Raw genomic sequence first — 24,448 nt, 5'->3', positions numbered from 1 at the left:
TGAACAGTAACAATTGGCTTAATAAATAAACTTGACTAAAACTAACCTAAAAATTCCAAAAGACTTTCGTTAACAAACAAATTTTAGTTTATCAAAATTAAACCTTTGGGAAACTTGCTTGTAATGCCCTTTTTTTTAAAGACAACTGTGCACTAATAAAACGTATGTCAAAAATAACTCGCCAATAGACTTCTTTCGTGAACCTTTGGAAAAAACGCAAATAAACTGAATGTTAAGTGTCGAGTTGTGTCAATTTGTGTTACTTTGCCGACAACACTCGGAATAGTCTACATAAATTAATCAAAGTACAGAACTTATCTTTAAACAAGTTTGCTAACAAGCACTACAGTGTGTAAATTAAACGAGTTGAATACAACGAGTAGTAAACATAATATTCAGGGTTTGTTCTTCATAAAAAACGATAATCATATTATCAACTTGGTGTACAACATAGTCAGACTTTGTTAAGTTGAAAACAATGTTTTACACTTGCTTCTTAATTAAATCTTGAGGTAGTGGTGTTGTTGATGTCTGTTATTATTTTAAATATAAAATATAAACAGTTTGAATTATCACCCCTTAACATAGGCGGATTCAGGAGTTTTCAGAAGGGGGTCCATCTAGGGGCATGTATTTTATTACAGCCGGGTTAATTTCAAAGTGTTGGTAAAGGGCAAACCCCTTATTCCCCAAGCTCTGCCTTTGTTTTAAACAAAACATGATTGAGATGGGAAAATTTCATGGAAGATTTCGGAAAGTCAAAAAGGCTCTCAGGCCTGTACTAGAGTTGGACTGTCTTTGTTTGTTGGAAGTCCAGGTTGGTTGAAAATACACCTCTCAAAGATCTTCCACACAATTCTGCAAAGTCTGCCCTTGTTTTACAAAAATGTATGATTGAGATACTTTATACATAACACTATAAGAGTTTGTTTCCAGTAAGAGAAACAAAAAATAAATTAATACATCTTTCAATTGCATTCAACTAGTTTTAACTGTCATGATTTTTGTAGTATTGTTTGTTTCTTTTAAGTTTGAAAGCAAATAGAGGTTTGAAAGATTAAGTAAACCTGTCAAAGAACAACCATGTTTTCCCCCCATAGTCTTACTATCTAATTTCTTGACAGTCATACGATTCTAAACAAGGCAAATGTCATGACCATTAATGAGTCTGCACTGTAACAAGGAATGAATGAATAGGTAAACAACAAAATGTCAAACAGCCCATGGTCAATCTGGGAAGCTTTCATGGAAAATTTCGGAAAGCCAAAAATGCCCTCAGGGCTCTTAGAGTTGGACTGTCTTTGTTTGTTGGAATTCCAGGCTGGTTGAAAATATACCTCTCAAAGAATTTCCACACACTTGTGCAAAGTTGCTGGTATTTACAGTCGAGTATGAAGTGAGCCTTATAGCAGACATCTATGGCCTTCAGTAGGGATGGTTGCGGAATTGTGTTCTTCTCAATAATCACAAATACACTGGAAGGTTTTAGCACTGATTCACTGTACAGGACGAGCAGGAATGGCTGAGGATGTTTTGTCGCGTCAATTTTTTCTAAGTACGTTGGCATGTGCACAATATCCTGCGAAAAGTCAAAGTAATAAGAAAATATCAATTTTTAGCAAATATAGACAAATTTACTGGAGCAGGACTTGAATCTGCCACCTATGGGTTGGTATGCTGGTGGGGACAGCTAAATTGAACCCTCGAATAAACTGTTCCCCCCCCCCCTCCAAAAAAAAAGAATTGTGGAGGGGGTCAAGCTACTATGGAACAGATTTCCCTATGACACTGGAACTGACCTATGCTTACGGTCTCCCTATTTATTGTCAGCAACCTTTCTTTTGGATGGCAGTAATAATTCATAAAACCAAACACTGCCCTATGGCCAGGGATCACATCCAAGTAACGATAAACCTGGAAGAGGCAGTGCCTGGATACACCATAAGGGGGTACTTTAACTGAGGTGTGATCCCTAAAGGGCAGTTTGTTTTCAACATTTTTTCTTATTTTTTTTTCTTTACTTTATTTTTTTGGGGGGAGCCCTAAAGCCACATAGTCCCTTCCCCCTAGATCCGCCAAAGGAATGCGAGATACTTGTTTTAATATCATTTTGCAAGACAATACTCACCAGTTGTACATCAATAAAGGCTTTCATTGTTTCCTTTGGCCCAAATCTGCCACCAGTTTTCTTTTTGTCGCAGCCATCAAATATCATTGGAATGACAAAGAATGACAGGTTGATCTTCTCATCTGTTAAAAAGAGAGTATGGAAATTTGAGCAAGTTATATCAACACTAGGATAATGGTCCAAAACAGTAATCATCAACCGCCTTAACTTTGCCATATTAGGATCAACTTCAATAGACCTTTATCATTGTGAGGCCATCTTGTATTTCTCCCATTGAAGTCATGTAACCAACCGAGGCTGAAAGGACAAATAGTTTGGTTCCTTTTTATATGTAAATAAATATGGGCAATCATTACTTTTATTGGATACTATGGCGCATGGCCAAAATGAATTCAGCATGATAAAGGCCTACATTCTGTGTGTCTTACCCAAGTTATCACCGTAATGAAGGAAATCATATTTACGTAAGGGAATTACGTCAATGCAGCATTTAATTGGAAATCCTCAGCCACTTCAAATTAATCTGGAGGATGGTTGTCTTGAGAACACTCAAATTATATTCTGAAAATTTACCAACTCTTCCAATGAATTAAGCAATGATCGGACAACCCGACATTCTCAAAATGTGAAAAATACCTTCTGTCAGTTTCTTTACATCAGTACTGGCATCAAGACCTAACACATCCTTCCAAAGAGGAAACATCTGTGTGGCATAATCTATCAGTGAGTCCGACAAGCCGCCCCATTTGTCAGTCAGTCTGTCAGCAACTTTTGGGTACATCAGCTGGAAGTCTTGCTCAATCTTAAGTAAAAGTGATTAAATGAAACATTCTTGTTGGTTGTGGAGCACTACATTGACTTCCCCAAAGCTAAATTACATGCTGACCAATATTGCAAAACTCTTCAGAAACAAAGAAAATCAAAGTCAGCATTAGCTAGGACTGACTGGTTTTAAGGGTATGTAAAGCATTATGAGTACACAAAAGAGTTATGAAAATGATGTATAAAACTTAACTAGTGCGAAGCAAAGACAATTAGAATTAACCAGGACTTCTGAGTGATAGCTACAGCACTACCAGGATGGTTTCAAGACTGTTATGGTAGCCTCCTAAATAATCATTAACCAAGTTTCTCACACCCCATAAATGTAATGCAGACAATATTATTCTCACTGCTTTGACAAATAAGAGCTCGAGAAAGAAGAATATTGACTACCACAGTTTGAAATGATTTGACTTTGTAGTAACCTACCATCCCAATACCAAGCAGCCTGGGGAACTCCTCCAAGATTTCTGCAACAGTTCTCTCCCTATCTTTCACCCATTCTGCCCTGTGCTTTGATGTCAATGACATGTACTCTTTGACTTTGGTAGTAGGTGCACAGTTGTCCTTTAGCCACTGAACCTTTGCAAGTACATCTTCGGCTGTCTCTTGCTTCTCATCGGGTTCATCAGGAGTTGCTGCACTTGCATTAACTGTTAAAAGTACTAAACACATCAATATTATTATAACCTCCAGATAAATTATATTAAATAATATCCATTCAGTCCCTTTGTTATAGCGATTCATTAAATTTTGTCCTTGCTTCCATGTCCTGAACCAAGTTGGTTGGGTACTCCTGAGGCAACTCGTGAAGTTGAAAACTATGAGCACACTCTATTTATATGACATGACAATGATACTTGTGCATCAGAAATACCACTTTCCTTTTTTGTCCAGCCCCTAAAACACAAACTTCCTTGAGTGCTGTTGTTACACATTCCAAGCAAGCAATGCAAACAAGACCTGTGATAAAGAATCCTTTAGTATCTGTGGTGTAACACGGGCATGGGGCCTTCTAATTAATTTTGTTTTCTATTTATGTGGCATAGTTTTTGTTTGTTTATGGGGCATTGGGGATTTTGTTATTTTGTTATATTTTTTTTATATTAGTTTTTGAGTTTTTGTTGTTGTCGTCGATGGGTTTTTTTGTTTTTTGTTTTTTTTTTTTTGGGGGGGGGGGTAATAGGTCAATTACCTTGATGCTTTCCAACTTCCTCCTTCCTTCCTTGATGCCTCTCCAACTTCCTCCTTTCTTATCATATTTTTCCTCACATAACGCAAGTGTTCTTCAAGATAACCACCTGCAGGCATCCTTTGGATCCTTTAGTGTAAAAGGCTTCCTTTAGTAAAACAATGACAAGCATATGTAAATTACACAGGACAGGTCTAATTGTTTTTTCACATGCACTGACATTGTGACCATCCACCAGGAATGGGCTAAAAAGTTGGGTTTTAGATTATTTGGCAAGTTAAGACTCCTGAAAATAAGTTTTAAAATTGTACATTGTGTGTTTGTGTTGCTTGGTGGACAGAAAATAAAACGTCACCGCTTGTGACTAAATCTTGTGTTTTCTATTGTTGGACATACCTCAATATTATTATACCTACTTTAAAGCCCATTTGTGGTGGACAGTCACATTTGCCATACTTCATATGGAGTTGATTGTCTCATAACCTTCCAAGATGAAAGTATGTACACCAAATTTTAATAATTATTGAAATTTAATGTAGAATATATGAATATTCATAAGCTAAGTGAACCAAGTGTGCATACTATTTCCAATCTTCAGATAAAAGCTTTAATAGTCGTGGTGATGACTAGGGCCATTCAATTTGTACAAGCCTCTCTGATTCGGATGGGTTGCCCTTCAATAAGGCAAACATTAATACTTACATATCCTGTGATTCCTTGAGGGTCTTTCAGGCTTGGGAATGCAGCAATCACACTCTCAGCCAGAGCACTCTTTCAAATGCACCAGGGCTGTAACATCAAAGAAAATACTTGCTTAAAACACAGCCATTTCTATAATAATGAGCATAAAGTGTGACATGGGAGAGGATTTAACGGAATAGTACCAACAAAATGAAGTACTTAGTACACTGCCATATATTTTGGTGTGTGTTTTCAGGAATTGTATAGTAAGGACAAACATTTTGTCATCAATTTGTAGAAGGTATATGAATTAACAACAATTTCAGCAAGCACATTTCAACAAACAGGAACAAGCATGTTTATGACTTATTGGCTGGCCTTGCTCATGCAAGACTTATTTTACTGTCATGAACATGTAATTTCTTTTAAACCTCATTAGTTTTTAAGTTTTGACTGCCCCAAAAACACTCTGGGTTGAGAATTTTGATTAAGCAGCATTTGAAAACTTTATTTTGTTATTTCTGTCATCCCTTTCCAGGCCATTCTGTCATTCTTGGTTACGTAAATCTAACACTTTTCAAATGACACTGTAACTTTTCAAATAAATTTATATTCTTTTCTTTTTATTTTAAAACCTTTTTGGAGCACGTATCAATCATGAACATCATTCTTGTCATTTGAACATGTTTCTCTTTTTCACAAAATTGGTGTGAAGGTTCCCATATCCATGTTGTCATTAACAAAATCCAACTTTATATTCGAATGGCCTTATAGACATGTACTTACTTTTTTCCATGATGGGAAATCAAGTAGCTCACTAATATCCTGACTAGTTGATGCCTGACTTTTTTCGTCAAGAATCCAGATTGCTCGATGCTCCGAGTGACACTCTTTCCTTCTGGAGATTCACTAAGAATCTTCTTGGTATCCTGTTGAACAGTGATATATATGAAGATTGGATATAATTGCTATAGTCTTTTACAGATTGGTATGCAAGGTAAACCGTTGTACACACTGAAAAAGGTGAGGAGTCCTTCAAATTTATCTTAATTGCTTTCATACATATCATTTCAAAATTGTCCCTTTCCCAAGGCCCCTATTGTTTTCCCAATGGAATTCGGTCACCTTTTTAAAACTGAGAATGTCGGGGGGTTTACCCATACAAGTTGTGCATTGTCCTAAGGAAACTGTGTGTGGTAAAGATGGTAATATGTCTCTTTATACATTATGGGTAAGGAAGGGATACACAAAATATGCAAATATCAATGTTCAAGTCTACCATTGGTATACTTATAATTCCAACACAACGGCATAGATGTAGGGTGATTATTCAATAATTGGGAACCCTTTCTTGTCTTCACTTTTCTTGTGCGACTTCATGAAGCTCAATCATCTTTTAGCAAAGCTGCTGTAAAACTATTAAAAACAAAATCAGCAAACAACCATTGAGCTACACACAATGAAAAAACAGAAGCTCTATCTGCATAAAAATTAAAGATAATTAAGTTTAAAAACAAACGTCTTACTTACAAACAAAAGTCTCTTCTGTCTTTTCATGGGTGGGGGTGACATCTGTGACAATGGAAAAGAAGCCCAACTGTCCGAGTCTGACAAAGAGGCTGCACTGGAAACATCCCCTGTTACTGGTGTGCCTAACACAGGTGCAACTTCACTGAAGTCCGAACTGGAACTCAGCATTGACTGACAATCAAAAGAAGCCGTTTCCGGTCCAAAGTCAAGCATATCCCTTGGTAGCTGAATTGGTATTGCTGTTACCCGAGGTCCAAACTGTACAACAAAATACAAAAAGGGGCTAGATTAAATATATGATTACTTACTAAATTACCACTACTCCTTCTGCCAGATGAAATTGGAATTGTCTCAAAGAAAAGCATAGAAAAGCAAAGAATAACCATGCTTCTTACAGTAGTCTGTTTTATGTTTCCTAGTGAGGAAAAAAAGTAATAATAATGGTTCTGTATTAAACATACCAGTACAGTATCATCATACAAGGTTGAATGGTGTTATGATGTACCACGAAGAGTCGTCCTTACCACTGCACTTAGTTGCATGGAATGGTCTGCACACGAGAAGTTCTTTGGGCTGTTTGATGAAAACACTTTCAGACTCTTCCACAGCATAAGAGTGTCTATGCCTGTTGTAATACTTGGTATGCCATGACCGTAGGACAAAGTAGATACTGCTCTCAACTATTATGATATGCTTTACTTGTGAGAATTGTGGCTCTTTGGCAGTCCAGTCAACCAGAATCATGCAGTTTGGTTTGTATGTGTATGTCTGAATGGAAACACTTCCTGACAAAATGACTTGAGCATCTTTTCCACACCCAAGGAAGGAACACACATCATTCACTTCATCCAGAGAAGAAACCAGAACAGAAATCTGATCCCTTACTTCTAATTCACTGTTCAATGGCTTCCTCAGTAAGAAAGTATAGCTTTGTTGCTGCTGATGCCTGATACTGACTGTCTTTGCAACATTCTTGTAATTGTTACAAGCTCTAGCCCACCTTTTAAAAGGTTTGTGCTTGCCCTCTTTGCGCATACTTGAGTACTGTTCCAGAGGTCCAAGAAGTTGTATTACCCGAGGGTAGTGGATTAAAAAATGCTGTTTCGGGATAAGGTGACGGTCTTGAAAGAGGCTCAGAAAGAGCCGATGATGGTCTGCAATCAAAGCTTTCAAAATGTATACGCCTGCATGGCTAATGCGTGGAGCTACTACGATTTTATATATGTCAAGCAGCAACAGGAACATCTCCCACACATCAGATTCCTCATCTACCAAGTCACCAATGATCAAGGGAAGATACAAAGCTAAGATTCTTGTCTGTGCAGCCTTCTGACCACTTGAACCTGATGGATTCCTGAGTGCTGAATCCTGAATTATACTTGGTTTACTTTTTTTATCCGCAAACCCATAGCCAAATGAAGAAATGCGATTGTTTACTTCTTCAAGAGTAAAACATCCTTCATCAATGAGCTCACCAAGAGTAAGTTTTATTTCAAGTGGGAAAATACCCTCAAGTAAGTCATGCATTACATCAGTTACATGATTGTCGGTGACATGGAAGCCAGTCAACTTATTCAGTTCAGAAGACCGTTTGATCCCTGTCTTTGAGACATTGTCCAACACAAGGTCCGCTTCAAAGCTGTTTTTGTCTCTTAAAAGTGACACATCTTCTACAAGTTGCTTTTTAGTGATCTCCTTTGGTGCCTTGCAAAACCGACAAGGATAGTTAGCACTGAAGCTACCTACAAAACCGAGTGTTTCATGAAGCCCTAAGTTGTCACCTATCACCTGAAAAACAACTGGTCTTACCAAGCCTGAATAGGATTGACAAGAAACTTCTTTTCCCTGTCTTTCGATATCATTCAGGTCTTTCACAATCACTGATAGTATGCTGTCAATGCCATATTTGGCAACTTCAGATCTTTTTGCACACGCTGCCAATAAAATGTTACTAAGAGAAGCCTGGAACTGAGCAGGCAGACAAAGCAGACTAATATAAAAGCCAGTGAGTTTATTTATTCCTTTTTTAGAACCGAGGGGGTTCCCTGTTTCATAATCATCACAATACAATAGAATAGGGATGACAACATCGGCACTTGCAGAAAATTTACCCTTAAAGTAACTTCCATCGCGATAGGACTGTAACAACAAGCCATCCTCACAGGGTTGTTGATGAAGAATTGCAGCCATCACTCCTGGCTGCTCCAGATGTTTCCTGAGTGTTTTCTTCATGGGAACATATTGGAAGCTGTCATTTTTTACTTTCTGTTTTACTCCTCCAGTTGAGGTATCACTCTGTGATGTGAATGACTGACCCAGCACCCTTTCCTCTGGGCTGATGAAATATCCCTTATCTTTGAAGTATTTGTCCTGTTGGTACTGTGATCGAAGGCCTTCAAAGGTTTTTTTTACAACCTCACATTCTTGAAAAACTGTTTCAAATTTTGAGAGATTTGCCTCCTTGAACTGTGTTTGAACCTCTTCCACAATAGAGGAAAGCTTATGCTGTAGATGATTAGCAATGATCTCCACCAGCCCTTCAACTTCATATATGATCTGTTGCACATTGGAATATGGTATAGCAGTTGCTTTCATGTTCGCTACAAAATAAGAAACTGCTTCAGCAAGGGTATCTTTGCATGTTTGTCGATCTTCATCCAAACTTTCATTATCTTGCACGTCCATTCCTTCATATCCACCAGCGCCATGCTCATTTTCTGATTCTTCACCTTGGGTATGTTCTTGCATGTCTGCATGCTTTGCCAAGATATGACGTCGATATGACGATAAATGAGAAAATGATGCCAAACAGCCATCTTGTCTACATATGACAAATGTTGATGCACCAGAATGTAAACTATGGATGTATTTTAGGTGATTGAAAAGACCCTTAATTCCCCCATGGACTTCAGATAAGCACTTGTAGCACAACATAGTTTCTTCTTACAATACTAAAAAGGCAAACAACTCACTTGCTTTTTCCACTTTGCCAAGAACTTAACTCGCAACCCAACTTTTGGAATTAGCGGTGTAATGTCCTCTTCTCTTAACAGCTCCAAGGCTTCTATATCTATTGCATTATCTGTGTGAAAAATGAATAAAACATAACTGATACTAAATTTTCTACTCAGAATGTTTTACTAGTTACAAAAATGTAAATACATTAAGAAGAGTTTTCTCAAGTGCTGGGGTTATGAAAACAGCTGAATGTTTTTGTGTACTATAACATGTCCTAGTGATTTAATTTAATTGTTTTAATTTAGTATGAGGCACTTAAACTTAAAATTGAGCAAAATGATCATGACACACAACTGCTATACAGTGTTAGTAACTATAATAAAACAGTGCAGTCAATAGGCCTAAGGCCTAGTAAGTCCTAAATTGTAAAATGGTAAAAATTCTATCTCAAAAACACAAAGTCTCAACGACTATGTTGACGCGGCACCAGACTAACATTTTTCTAGGTAGGTGCTACAATTTTTAAGTCCCAAAAGACAGTCACTGCCCATGTTCAGAAAGCCCCAGTAAAAATAACGTAAAATATATGCTACATGTACAGTGCAAAACTGCAAGTACATGTACAAAAACTACAAGAATACCAGTGCCAATATATTATACCAGTGCCAACACATCTACTGCTAAGTAAAAATAGACACTACACATTAGAAAATGTAAAAACATGGACAGTTCTTTAAAAAGTTTAACTTAAAGTTGCATAAAATAGATGCCATGCAATGTTTTTTTGCCCAACCAGTAATACTTTTGCAGGAACCCTACTCAAAAGTTGGGCATGACTAAATTTGGCATGTTTAAAATAAAATTCAACTTAAATTTGCATAAATGACATGTCATGCAATGTTTTTTGCCCAACTAGTATTACTATTGCAGGAACCCTACTCAAAAGTTGGGCATGATGGGTGTTGACAATGCCCAACCTTTATTGGAAGAAATATCCCACTCAAACATTGGGTATTACGCATATTACAATAACCCAACTAATGAAAGAAACTAGGACTTTTGCCTAAAAGTTGAACGTTAGTAGCTCTAACATTGCTCAAAAGTTGGACAGCAAGGCTTAACTTACATGACATGAGTTATGGCAAGTTGTCTGCTGGAAATTGTAAAAAAAAAAATTAAAAGCAAAAAAGCAAAAACAAAAGGATGAAAACCGACAAAAAACCACACACACACATACAACTGAACCAAATATCTACCAAACAAACAAGCAAAAAACGCCATACCATATTTTTAACAACAACCAATTTGCAAAAAAGGGTTTGTTTTGACTTTTATCTTTAACGTTAAATCCCTATGGGCTAGGTCTACTCGAGGTACTGTCACTGTGTCAGTGACTTGTGTCACACACGCTAGGTCTACTCGAGGTACTGTCACTGTGTCAGTGACTTGTGTCACACACGCTATGTAGTGTGCACCAAGTTTACCGTTGTTATTTCTAAATAATAGCGTGTGTGAGCCATGATCTTGTCATCTACATTAAATTAATTGTGAGAAGTATTCCAAATATTACCTGTGAATGTTTTGAACAGCTCGTCGAGCTCCCATTCATGAAGAATGTATTCAAGCGTGTTAACCTCCGCCATGATTGCTCACAAGTTCTCCAGTAGCATGCGCGAACATGACATTCTCGATGCATTTTGTGTCAGATTGTTGGTTATTTAGCGCCCTCAATCATGTCAAAGTAACCAACTGGTGGGCTTATGGCTGATTTTATACCCAACATCTAGAATGACGATTAAAGCAAGCACTATGTACCCTTTTGTTGGGTAAAGATTACCAAACTTTAATGACTCAACTTCTCACCAACATTGGTGAAGCCTAACATTTACCCAACAGCAATTTTTACCCATAAATGTGTAAAAAAATGACCAAAATATGTGTGAATAGTTTTACCCAGCACTCGATTACCCATTTTTTTTACAGTGTATCTGCTGTTCCTTAGTGAAAGTAAGTGTGTTGGGACATCACAGTCTTCTTGCTCACGACTTGATTCTAACTGTACAATTAAACATTTGAAAAGTTAAACAATGGCAAGTATTCTTGAGTAATTTTGCGAAAAAGTACAAGACGTGAACTAATTTGGCCGTTTCATTATTTGCATTGGCCTCGGAAAGAACTTGAAAAGGACTTGACTACAACACTGGTTAAATGGTGCCTACAACATTGGTAATTGTCAAAGACTAAAATCCACACTTGATGTGACCAACATATACGTGAAATAACAAACCTGTGAAAGTTTAAGCTAAATATTGGTCTTCAGATTCATGAGAAAACAGTGAAAAACCCCATTATGTGTTTTAACCTTTTTCCAAGGTAAGATTTTATCCTGCAGGATAAAGACAGTTTGTTTTACTCATTTTCTAAAAGCTATGACATTTCAAGCAAAACTATTTCAATGGAAAATTTCCACCATGACCATTTTTATACCATGTAAGTTATGTGCAAATCTGTGAACTTTTATTTTTCAACCTTACCAATGTTGTGCACACACTTTAATCTTCCTGTGTGGACATAACCGCTCCGGATTTTTGGTGATCTATCTCAAAAACGCTACAACCTTTTCAAATATAATTTTCACCGGTTAGTTTTGATGTAGGCCTTATATTTCTACATTTACATAGGATTCAAGATATCAACAGATTGATTATAAAACAAACAGTACATTTGTACATGTAGACCCATCTCATCCCTACATTTAGATAGGATTCAAACAATCCAAAGGTTCCAAAAACCAAAGGTATCCATATATGTTCCCTTTAAAAGAACGGGTTTACTCATTTACTGTTTGTTTCCTAATCATTCTATTAATGTCTTGAATTTTCTCAGTGATATACTTCTTGAACTTTATCGATTCCAAAGCCCTCTCTTCTGTGGCAACATGTAATCGTGCCAGTCGGTCCATAAAACACTCTAAATAAAAAAAAAAGACAAAACATTTGTTAGGTTCTTATCACCTTATTTATGTCTTCTTCAAGAATTGTTGAAACAAAAACATTTCGACTAAAAGCGGGTTCATACTTTGAGCAATCAATGTGAATCGTGACCCATTTGCGAAGTAGGATTCGGTGTGCAAATGAACGTGTTAATTAATGTTTTATTCCATGGTTATTCCCCATCAATAATATTTTTGGCAACGGCTACAAATCATTCAAAACTCGGTCTTTTTGTAGCCTTGATCAAGGCGTTGTAGTTTTTTTATAATTTGTATTGTATTGTTTTAATTTTTATTTTATTTGCGCCACGCTACCCGCCCGAGCTACCAGCTAGCTACGTCCGTGCATGTGTCTGTGTGCAGTATCAGTCATGTCAGTGTGTGCGTGCTCGATCGTGTGAGGGTACTCACAGAATCAACGCCTTGATGGTTTTGTAAATGCCCAAATTTAGGGCAGAGCTCATTATGCTAATGTTGACTAAAAACCCGTTCTCATTGGTTGTTGGTTGGCCTAGCAACTCTCGCTGCGATGTCAGTCACAACGTTTTGCAAACACTGCACACGTGCTCCTTAGGTCATAGTATTTATGTACAGCGTAAACTAAACACACATGTGGTAGCCTGTTGCAAGGAAAACGCAATGGCGGGCCAGGGAGAAATCCCTACCACAGTAAAAAGGGCAGTTGCTGGAAATCAATGGTGTATAATTTGCAACAGTACATCACAGCACAACTACAAGAGCTTCCAACAAGATAAAACAACTTCCAGGCAGTTAATCAGCAGGCTTGATTCTGTTTTGAGCATCAACTTATCAATGACTGACCCTTGCATGTCACATCAAGTGTGTGACAAGTGTTTGAGAAGGGTACAAAAAGTAGAAGATGGCCGCGTGGTTGAACAACAACTAAAAGATCAATTCAATCAAACTTATGACAACGCCTAACGTTACACTTAGTACAGCGGCTGGTGGTGCACCAACCAATTTAAGTTGAAAAGAAAATTGAGAAAATACGACTATGACGATGACTCGGGGTGAACAAATTTTACAAAGTTTCACTTTCAGTAAATAGTAACACAGCAGTTTAAAGAAGCATACCAGTTTACCATTTACATAATTTGGAACAATAGTGTTTAGATGGTTCTTGTATTAAACAATGAAATATAGCCGATTTACCAAACCCAGTTGGTAAATTAACGAAAACATCATGCCCTTGAAGAAAACATTGAAGAATGGTCTTCTGTTCTGAATGGAAATCGTCAATTTGGAGTTTGTCTGCGGCATATTTCAGACAACCAATTATTTCTCGGTCCGACCATGGTCCGACACTGTCGAAGCTGCCATGATGTTCACGATGTAAACAGCGTATAACCATGGTATAACACAGTGTGTGCATATGTGTACATCGTACATGTACATGTTTAACACAGTCGTCATGGATTGCATGCTAGCTAGCATAGCAGCAGTAATTATGCAGCCTTGTAGTTCAGGTCAATAGGTCATTCTCAATCGCGCCTGTGAAGGGCCAATGTTTAGAATGAAACGCCCACATCCTGCATAAGCGCTTTTCTTGGATTTCCAAGAAAATATAAAGAAACACATAAGCTTTCAGTTACAAACCGTTCGAGGCTGTTGTTTTACTCACGCGTACAAGGTTGAAAGAACAACCGTACTCACGACTTCGCTATACTGTTCTCGCTGTACAATGTATGTACCAGTACATGTACATGTAATAAACATGTATTTATATACACTGTCTACACTGTAAAAATGGACTGCACATCATGCACTTGTGGGACAGCAGATATTTGTCCCAAAATCATGAACACTTGAGGCACTTATTTCATGCACCTCATGTGTCAGTTGTGTTGACTAGCACATAATGACTAGCACATAATGACTAGCACCACTTTTGTCCCAGAATCATGAACACTTGAGGTGCTTCTGTGCCTCATGTGGTACAGGTATTGATTTGGGCCCACCTCAGGTGATAGTAAAATTTGGAACTAGCACCTGCTGACTAGCACCTGCTGACTAGCACCTGCTGACTAGCACCACTTTTGTCCAAAAATCATGAACACCTGAGGTGCTCCTATTGCCTCATGTGGTACAGGTAATGATTTAGGCCCACCTCAGGTGATAGTGAAATTTTGGACTAGCACCTGCTGACTAGCACATAATGACTAGCACATAATGACTAGCACCACTTTTGTCCCAGAATCATGAACACTTGAGGTGCGCCTATTGCCTCATGTAATACAGGTATCGGTTTAGGCTCTCCTCAGGTGATGGTAAAATTTTGAACTAGCACCTGCTGACTAGCACATATAGCAACACCTTTGCCCTGGGATCATGAACACATGAGGTGCTAGTTTCACATCTCGGAGGAGAACGAATGAACAAATTTGGTGCGTGAGTTACTTGAGGTGATGTGTCCTTAGTGCATAGTTTAAAACTACTGCCATATCATGCGCTTTAGATGCTATCACTGGATGGTGTCAGACAGGTTTTCAGATGCATTCTAAAAAAACAAAAACAGTGACAATTTCAAAATGAAATATCAACTCTGAATATGATTTATTAGAAAAAAATATATTGTATACTTTACATTGAAATCTGGTAAATCACTTATTAGATAACAAACAATGTTCGAATACAGAACACCATTTGCATGTCATAATTATACTGAAAACTTTAACAACACAACTTGAAATTCAAAGTAAAAAGTTACAATTGTTCTTGATTAAATTACGACTTTTAAAAAGACACCTTATTATCAAAATTTGCAAATGATCACTTTTTCTAATGTCATGAAACATTCTAAAAACATTTGAATGCTCATAAAACACGATAAAATAACGTTTAGGCAGGAAAAAGAAAACGTTTGATGGTTCCAAACGTGGCTCATAAAAAACACACCTTAATTTCAGTTTTACTAGTGATGGTACATGTCTATGTGTTAGAAGGTCATTGTTGTCACTAATATGCCCACTTTTATTTTAAAAAGAGTTGTTGAAATGTTTGTGTGAACACAAATTGGCAAGATTAAATCCTTTAAATATAAAGTGATGAGGAAATTGTTTTATCTTAAGCTTTCTGAATCAAGATCTGTCCTAGAAATATTTACCAAAAATTACCCAAAATTCTTTGAACCATTAATATTGTGCTCTTTCAGAAATCTGTCAATAAGTTGGTTCCTGTCTACTCTAATGATTAATTATCATTGAATTAATGGTTTGGGTTAGGTGCTGAAAAATGGCACGTTGTTCCAACTTTTTTCTGTTGTTCCAACGTTTTCTATTAAATTAACCCTCCTATATACTGTTGGGTGTGCGGGTGGAGGAGTTTGTTTTTTGTAGGGGGGTGGTGTAGGATTGATTGTTTTTGGTGTAGTTTTTTAACCAAATAAGAGCATGGGGGTGGGATGGGGAAGAGGATGGGTCTGGAAGGGTGTTGGGGTGCAAGATTGACTGGTTATTTTTCCAAGCCAGGACACCTGGGGTGACAATATGGGTGTGGTTGGGGTGTAGGATTACCTTTTTTTTTACCACACCAAAAAACCGGGGGGGGGGGGCAGAGTGGGGTGGGGTGTAGGATTGCTCTTTTTTTTCGGAAAAGTTTTGGCATGTCAAACAACTTTATGACAAATTGTACTGTACTATACATAGCGACACATTTAGTCGACCTTTCAAAACCCTCCAACCCAGAAAAATTGAAGGGGTCAAACAACTTCTTAACAAATTGTACTGTTTACAAAGGAGGGTTAAATTAAAATACCTATTGCATAATCCTCAGTTTCAAAGTTCGGTGAACATAAAGTATTGGCAATTAAGATAATTGTACAGAAAGAGTACAGCCTATAAACAGCTATACATCGGGAGACTTTTTGAAGCAAGGTTTGGGGTAGCACCAAGTGAAAATATTAGCAAAGCACATCAACGTATCAAACAGATTCAACTCCCTTACTGTCGATGTGTCAAGAATATATATGCACCAAAAATCCACGGCAAAATTATGAAAAATATTTTTTTTTGTCATTAATTTGTTCATGCAGCATTCGGGAAAGTTAGTTTAACAAATGTTCTTGTCCGAAATTGCTCCTGGTCGAAACTTTGAGTGACACACACTCAAGAAATGTTCACATGGCACTACCCCAAACCTTACTTCTACTTAACCACCAAGCATAGCTTTGTCTCACCCAACCGCTTAATCCACACTGTTAGCCACTCCAGCCTTGGAGCACAATGTTTTGATCGACTTGGGGATGTCCTTCACTATCCTGCCCATCAGGTAGTGCTGTATGAATTTCAGCATCATCGAGTATCCTGGAGGATACTCGAAATCAAGGATGTAGTAGGTTGCCATAAGCGACCGCAGTCCCCTCTTCAACGCACCTTCCCCCTGCATCTCAACAAGGGTCCGCCCAAAACCCACGACATGAGAAGATGTAACAAGGTTATCATCAGTTGTAATGACGAGGCTAGGTGATGTCTGGCCATTTACTTTCGAGTCCATGGAGTCCGAGTTGAGCTGCAGGATGAGATAAAAAAATAGAGTGAATATGTTTGATTCAGTAATTGAGCAGTGGCTTTCTTGTTTGTTAGTCTGTTTTTTCGGTTGTTTGTTAGTCTGTTTTTCCGGTTGTTTGTTTGTTTTTGGAGATGGCACTTGAGATGGCAGAGGGGAGGTGGGACAATATGTTCGTTCAAGTATGATTTAACTCGTAACTGCTGAAGTACAAGCCCAACCTGCTACTCCAACATGTCATTAATGTTATCAGTACCTTCAAGACCTTGATGACCTCTGTTTTTTTGATGCGTTTATTCAGGCGCACTTCCGTCTCCTTAAGGACTTGAACATGGTCAAAGTCGGTCTGAAAAATAAAATGGAAATTTGTTAAAAGGAGAACATTTTATTTCTATGATTCCTGGGAATGTTCAGAACAAAATCTATAAGTTCCTGATGCCTATCTGATCTGCTGATTTACTCCTTATGGTTTTGACAACAATATTTGTGTTATACTCCTTTGCATAAAATTACACTATCTCCATCTCAAAAACTGTAAACTATTTCCACAAGACAGGACTCGGTCACCAAAATGACTCCACTTGGCTCTCAAGTCTAAAAAATCTGTGACTGCTTGTTAATCTGTGACTGCTTGTTAATCTGTGACTGCTTGTTATGCAATTTGTTGAAGTTAGAGCTACATAATGATTGTATCAGTAATAAGCCCATAAACCCACACATTACAATTATTGTTTTCATTAATCTAATTATAATCTGCATTTTTAGCTGTTGGATCCAATAATTCCAAATTGTTTGAGTAAAATTTGTAAAAAACAAAAAATCAATGTAACTACACTTACATCGTGTGGAATATCATACAGTTTACCAAGGTTCTCCAGCACACCCAAGTAGTTGTCATTGTAGTATGTGTCAAGGTGTATGTCACAACGTCTGATCTCCTGCATTAGCTATGAAAAGAAACAATGGAAATAATGAAAACTGCTTGGAGTGGCTTTTACAGGCCCCCCACAGCATTGGACAATTATACTGATTAAAATGCCTTAATTATATCCAATCTGGAATTCTATTGAGGTGTAAAGAGACTGTACTATGAAATTTTGAGCTCAATAAGTGTCCTACTTGTCAGTGAAAACTGCAAAATTGTGACCTGCATCATAAAAATAGGGGTTTGATTAATTAAGAATCAAAGTACATGTATTCTGAGGTATTTTCAATGACTTTAAAAAGATCCCTGACCAGCGAGCTTTTAAAAATCGATTTGTCCAACATGTTTTAAGTTGTTTCTTTTGAAAAATACAACACACTTATAGATGGAATAATTTCATATGATATTTTGTACCATTACTACATTACTATCTTTGCCACGAGTCTGCCTTTGGATTGAAACTCAATCAGTTCGCTTTTGGATAATTGAAAATTGTATTGACATTTAAAGGGATTTGTTGGCTGGGGGTGTGACACAGCCCCCATAATCCTGTCTCTTTCAGGGTCAAGGGGGTAGAAGAGAGCTATTAACAAAAGCATTTAATGGAATGGAGAAAGGTGGAGAGGCCACATTTTCAATTATATATATACTTACGCATGTGTCATTTTGAAGGCATGGGAAATCTTTCCAAAGCTTTTCTACTAGTTCTGATGTGTCCATGTTGTCTGGGGCCAGTATTAGCTTCCTTCTACGTGGGAATGTCTCCTGCATTAGGTTGTCCAAGTGGGCCATCACTGTGGGTGTCATGTCTGTCTTACGAGTGCCTGTAAACACTTTCTAAAAGTCCAAACAAATTGTGTGCAATGGTGTGATTCTTGCATCGGGAACAATTTATATTTGAATTTTTCCAATTACACCAACGTTGTTACAAGCACTGTGTGGGCCTACTCAGTGCTTTTGAGTTCTGCAGAAAAAATACACTGCAACTCGGGTGAGATACGAACCCACAACCTTTCTCATTCTAGAGCAGATGTCCTATTATTCTAGTGCTCTTAGCCCTAAACTGGTTTATAGGCCTGTTTAGTTCTGAATTTGAGCCCTTTTGTCCAAAATATCAAAAGTTTTAGATCGAGTGTTGTAGCATTACAACAATCAATGGACTCCCCCCCCAAAAAAGAGAGAAAATAATATAATAAATAAATAAATAATAACAATACATTTCAAAAATGGGCAGATGCAAACAAATTGTACAGCAAGGTACTTAAATTTATTTGTAGAAACGCGACCCTGATTGCTTGAATTTCATGCTTTTTGTTTATCCAAGTTGGTCATTGTCAATCAACTTGGCATGGAATGACCTACCCACTTCCTTGCCTGTACTGATGCCATGACCCAGTAAGTCCAAGTATTTACAGCAATAAGTTTTAATACAATTAATTTAACAACTGTTGTTTGTAAGTATGTCTGCTAAGAAAGTGTTGCTTACTTGAATTTCTTTGATGTGTGTAGCATACACTGTTTCGCTGATCAAAGGCTCTTGAATGGAAGGGAGTGCTAGTGGTGGGGGAGATGAATTTGTGCAAGGACGTTTACTTGCTGCATCAGGGTCCTTTGGGCTTTCTTTGCGTTTCATCACTTTGAGTCGCTTCTGTCTCTCCCATCGTATCTTTGAGCTTAAGCATCTGTTGAAGTGAGACTGAAAACAAGAGCCAAAAATAAAAAAAAACATGTGACTGTGATATGCACAAATGGATGTTTGTGGACATTAACCTGTGTGGTCAACTTTAGATGTAGAGGTTGTTGATTCATGGTTGAATCAACTCCTAAACTAGAGGGCTTTTCAGACTCCTGGACTGTCTTGATTATAACTTTGCAAGTAAAGTTTCATTTTTGCACACCCTGGCTGCTATAAGTTTGCAGCATCCTTGTAAGCAGGCTGCAAGCTTCCAGACCAAAACAATTTAACAAATTTCCATAGTGTACTTACCCAAGCATTTTGTCCAGCACTGGCAATACAAGGAAACGCATCGAACATGGATCTACCGATGCTATGGTAAGCAATCCGAGCTAATCCATCAGAAGCTGGCATATCTGGCAAGTAAAAAATTGCTGATTCTCTGACGAATTGATCCCATTCCTTGTAGACACTTCCTGTCTGCAGAGCCTTGTGCACAACCTTGGAAAACCTTGGCAGTTCACAGGGATAGGACAACTTCACTGTATCAGAGATGTCCCTTTCAATCAGAATGATTGCATCATCTGCAGTTTTTAAAGTGATCAATCATATTTTAAATAAATTAGTCACTTGATGAGCACTTCTATAAATTGCTTGTACAAACGATAGGCATATTGGATTATTCAGTCTTACAATTAGCATCAGTCTTTCTGCAAAATACACATGGTTGATTGCTTACTTTTGCAATTACTGGGCTGCTTGCTTTTACTGAGTTCAGTGCTTTTGCAGTTAACTGAAAAACCATTAACAAACTATTGTTTTAAATTGGGAAAAAAAAATCAAATACATTAAACCCCCTATGATACAAAGAGAATCAGCACACTTGTATCAATGGTGTACACCACAGAATTACCACGTACCTGATGATTTTCCAGCAGAATCAACTCCTGCACTGCTGGAGTTACCACATGTGCTCTCCTTACTACATGTACTTGCTGTGCTCTGCAGACTACTTGCTGTGCATGTGCTCTGGTCTGCCAAAGTAGAACCTTCAGAAGAGGTGATGTTCTTCTCATGAAAAACAGCAGACGTGTCATCCAATTCTGCATTCTATTGATGGGATTGAAATTTACAACTGCTCTACATCAATATCACCTTCTACAGTGACAAACCACTTTGTGGAATTTTTATAAAAGATAATGGGCCATGGGTACCATAGCCTTTCTGGCACAGGATAAACACATACATCAGCATTTGTAAATTTTACCTCATAGCTGTTTAAATGCGAATTAAACTGAACAATTTCCAGCTTGTTTAAGATTAGGTACTTTTGCATGTTTCCAACGATAATTGCAATGACTTTTCCAAACTGCCGGTTGTCATTTTCTCTTTTATAGTATAGAACATCCCCAATTTTGTAGGTAATTGCATTGATAGTAACACTCACGGTAGACATAACAACTACAGGTGCAATCTCCTCAATTTCAGGATTTGCGGCCACAAGGGAGGGATAGAAATGATGACTATTATCTAGTAATTCATCTGTCCCTTCTGTCACCTTGTCTGCTTCTTTTATGAAGTAAGGAAGACTGTTTCCATCACCAGATGTCATTCTACCACACATCCACTTTTGATAATGCACACTGACTGAGTATGGCATATTTCTGAAATTTTTCCATTTCCTCCCCTTGGCCTGTGAATGTTTTGCCTCCATTCGCATAGCCCACAAATTACGCAGAGGTCCAAACTTCTGCATTTGTTTTGGTAGGTGCACACAGTAGTGCATTTTTGGAGTGACATTCTCTTCAGGATATAGATGCGTATATTTTAAATGATGAGTGGCAATTAACTGTTCCAATGACGCAACTGTTGAGGCATCAACACGATGTGAAGTACATAGTGTAATGATTTGGATAAGACGGATGAAGTTCTTCCATTTTTCATCACCGATTGGAACCATGTGACCTATAATATGTGGTAAATGCAGAACCAAACACCATATCTGGGTTGAATCCTGCCTTAACTGATGTCCAGGCTGGATGGTCTGAGGGGCTATGTCACAAGGCTTGTTTTTGGACCACCTGCTCCCAAAGTTGAATGATTTGACATATCTGTTGAACTGATGAAGTGTAAAATACCCTTCAGATATACAATGACGAAGAAGAAGTGTCAATTCACGTGGTGCTAAACCTTCAAAAAAAATATGCATAACATCATGCATGAGGCATTCAGTCACCTTAAAGAAGGGAAACTTAATGAGAATACTGGAAGTGTTGATTCCATAATGCTTTGACCAGTACACTTGAGCATCCTTGCTCAGAGTTCTCAGTGTCTCACATCTTCTAATGTGATCATCTTCCTGTCGCAGAGTAAATTCTGACTCGGTGAATCGCTGTGTCATTTCCTCTCCAGTACATTCACATGATCTGCACTTTTTGTGGGCAAAAGAAACACCTTCCTTAAATCCACCAATAACATGGAGAGCTGGTGTATCTCCAAGCACTGCTAAAAGTCCCCCTCTCTTCAGGTACTCATTGTTGCCATGTAAGAATCGTATTCCCTCTGTTCCAAGCCTATGTAGGGCCACTTTAAAATCTTCAAGCAGCTTACGTAATGCCGGTGAGTCACTGTGAAAAGCTGCAACTTCATTCTTCAAATCGACTGACTTTGCAACAGCAAGTAAGTTAATTGTAGACAACTTTGATCTGCACGATGGATGTATATTTGTGAGGGACCAATAAAACATTGAAAGCTTGTGTTTTTTAACATGTGATCCTATAGGGTTGACTATTTCGATGTCATCGTTGTACATCAAAATTTGAATGCCACAATCATCATCTTGAAAAAATGGATGATGGGAAAAGTATGATCCATCACAGATGTCATACATATACCCATCAGCAGATGCATGTCCTTTCACCACTTCTTCAGCAATTTCACTGTGTTGCAAAAGACTCTCAAGAGATTTCCAAAATGGAATGTAATAGCCAAACACAGCCTCTGAGAACATTGAACGTTTGTTGTTTTTTGTTCTTTTTACAACATATTTTGTTCCAATTTCAACTGCTTCTGGTGCGATGTAACCCATTTTTGATTCAAAATACTTGTCTTGCTTTGCCCTGGTTTCCAGACCAGTAAATGGGTTATCTGTGAAAATACCTTCAAGGTCAATATTGTCTGTGTTGACACCAACTTAATGAAGATGTTCCATAACTTTCTGACAATTGACATCATTTATATTTGAGATAAGTTCTTTGGTGTTACTAACAACTACATCTACAGCAGTCTGTGATACATTTTTAGAGGTATGTAACTGAAGAATGTATGATGCACATTGCCCTATTGATGATGGCCCACCGGTGGTTTCGTTGTCAATATGATCAACTTCATCCATAGGATTTTCCCTATCACTCAAGTCATCTTCAGAAATGTTCCTCTCTAGTGACAGCTCATTTTGATGTTTGCGATACATGTGTTTCCGAAAGGAATCATATTTCACATATGTGGCTTCACAATAACCACATTTGATGATGAAACCTGCATCATATTTGTGTTTTTCTATAAGGTGCTTAGAAAAGCAGACTTCTAAATTTGTCCTAAAAGGACATAACAAACACTGATGTGGCATAATTTACAATCAGTGATTAAATAATAACTGTTACCAAGTATCCAAGGAGCTGAGGGATTCGCTTCTGCAGTATTCGACGTGGTCCGATACGAGGTGCCAGTTCCATCAATTCTGCCAATGATAGTGGTAGAACTTCACCACAAATTCCCTCACCTGTACATATCAAACATGCATTGCATTTTTAATGTTTTAATCTGCAGGTCTGGAATACATACCATATTTTTAAATATCTGTGTTACTTAAAATGATAAAAGCTTATTTTAAAAAAAACCAAAAGAACAGAACACCACAAAAAAACTTTTTTTTTGTTTACACATAAAATATCTCCTGCAAGTAGATAGTTAAAGTAGGCCTAGTAGAGAAAATGTATTTTGTTTGACATGATTATCATTCAATCAGTGTACTGACCCAAATTATGTTATCTATGCCTCTTTCATGTCATGTTGAGTCTAATTTTCCACAAAATCCAAACAAAAAATATGTGTTTGTAATGTAAATTTTAAAGAAAAGTAATTTAAATTCGGCGCGCTAGAGTTAAAGTTTTATGTTTACGCTATATAAGGCCGCCCGCTGGTTGTCAGGGAATATTGCTGTACGTACCGAGTTACAGTACGTTAGTGCCGTGTACCAGCGCGCTGGTCAATGGGAACGACCAGAACGTACGCGACTTGATCCCGTTTTCGGGTAAAAATACAAACCAGACATAAACCTTAATTCTGCATCTCTCCCCAGCAAGTACAACCAGAACATTAACACTTTATAATAGGCCTATGGCTATAGAGAATAGTACTGTATGTATGAACCTATCAATCATTCAATCTTCCTCATCATGCCCATTCATCATGCATGTCGTCATGACAATGACATTTCTGTACTGTCAACATTGGTGACTGTGCAAGACAATTTGTTTATTACTTGGGAACAATAATTTACAACACCAGCCATACTATTATACTTACTCTCAAATTTGTCAACAACGTCCTCCGGAATTGAAAGTGTTCGCAGAAATTCACACAATTCACTAGTTGACTTCAGCTGTAGCTCAGAAAGTTCAACACTGCTACTGGACGCCATGCTTTGCTATAGCTATTATCTGACAGGCCGCTACAACACTTCCAAACTAACTGCGATGTACATTACACACAAAATACACATGTACATTACACACACACACACACGCAGCATTCGCGTAACGCGTTTACATGTTAGGACATGTCGACACAGCCGCGTAGTGAAGTGTGCCGTGCGCGCGCAGGAGGAAAAATAATCAAGTTTTTAAAATAGTTCATTATTTAAAAATGGTGATGCATGCCAGCAGAAACTACTTTATTTTTATACATAATCCACTTAGTCAAAATGGTAGTTCTATAATTTATAGAATTTTAGGCCTACT

The 24,448-nt window shown here is 37.7% G+C and overlaps 3 protein-coding genes across 3 annotated transcripts; all 3 read right to left on the bottom strand.

Annotated features, from left to right (window-relative positions):
- Positions 1-1,077: 1,077 nt before the first annotated feature.
- Positions 1,078-4,173, bottom strand: LOC117306637. The gene is made up of 5 exons (XM_033791124.1): positions 4,146-4,173; positions 3,380-3,603; positions 2,765-2,930; positions 2,129-2,250; positions 1,078-1,579 (listed from the first exon to the last, which is right to left on the bottom strand). Exons 2-5 carry the CDS (start codon positions 3,479-3,481, stop codon positions 1,244-1,246), a joined length of 726 nt encoding a protein of 241 aa, XP_033647015.1. The 5' UTR covers positions 3,482-3,603; positions 4,146-4,173; the 3' UTR covers positions 1,078-1,243.
- A 933-nt stretch (positions 4,174-5,106) lies between these two features.
- On the bottom strand, positions 5,107-11,234 carry LOC117306635. Its single transcript, XM_033791122.1, has 4 exons — positions 10,882-11,234; positions 9,326-9,435; positions 6,354-6,611; positions 5,107-5,752 (listed from the first exon to the last, which is right to left on the bottom strand). Exons 1-4 carry the CDS (start codon positions 10,952-10,954, stop codon positions 5,606-5,608), a joined length of 588 nt encoding a protein of 195 aa, XP_033647013.1. The 5' UTR covers positions 10,955-11,234; the 3' UTR covers positions 5,107-5,605.
- A 2,873-nt stretch (positions 11,235-14,107) lies between these two features.
- On the bottom strand, positions 14,108-24,180 carry LOC117306636. The gene is made up of 10 exons (XM_033791123.1): positions 24,015-24,180; positions 23,090-23,208; positions 20,348-20,537; positions 19,740-20,011; positions 19,239-19,448; positions 18,407-18,589; positions 17,667-17,774; positions 17,084-17,173; positions 16,499-16,830; positions 14,108-14,821 (listed from the first exon to the last, which is right to left on the bottom strand). The coding sequence occupies exons 1-9, from the start codon at positions 24,127-24,129 to the stop codon at positions 16,507-16,509; spliced, it is 1,611 nt and encodes a 536-aa protein (XP_033647014.1). The 5' UTR covers positions 24,130-24,180; the 3' UTR covers positions 14,108-14,821; positions 16,499-16,506.
- Between the last annotated feature and the right edge of the window lie 268 nt (positions 24,181-24,448).

The sequence above is a fragment of the Asterias rubens genome, unplaced genomic scaffold (genome assembly GCF_902459465.1).
Source record: "Asterias rubens unplaced genomic scaffold, eAstRub1.3, whole genome shotgun sequence".
Lineage (NCBI taxonomy): Eukaryota > Metazoa > Echinodermata > Asteroidea > Forcipulatida > Asteriidae > Asterias > Asterias rubens.
This window is presented reverse-complemented; position numbering and strand designations above follow the sequence as displayed.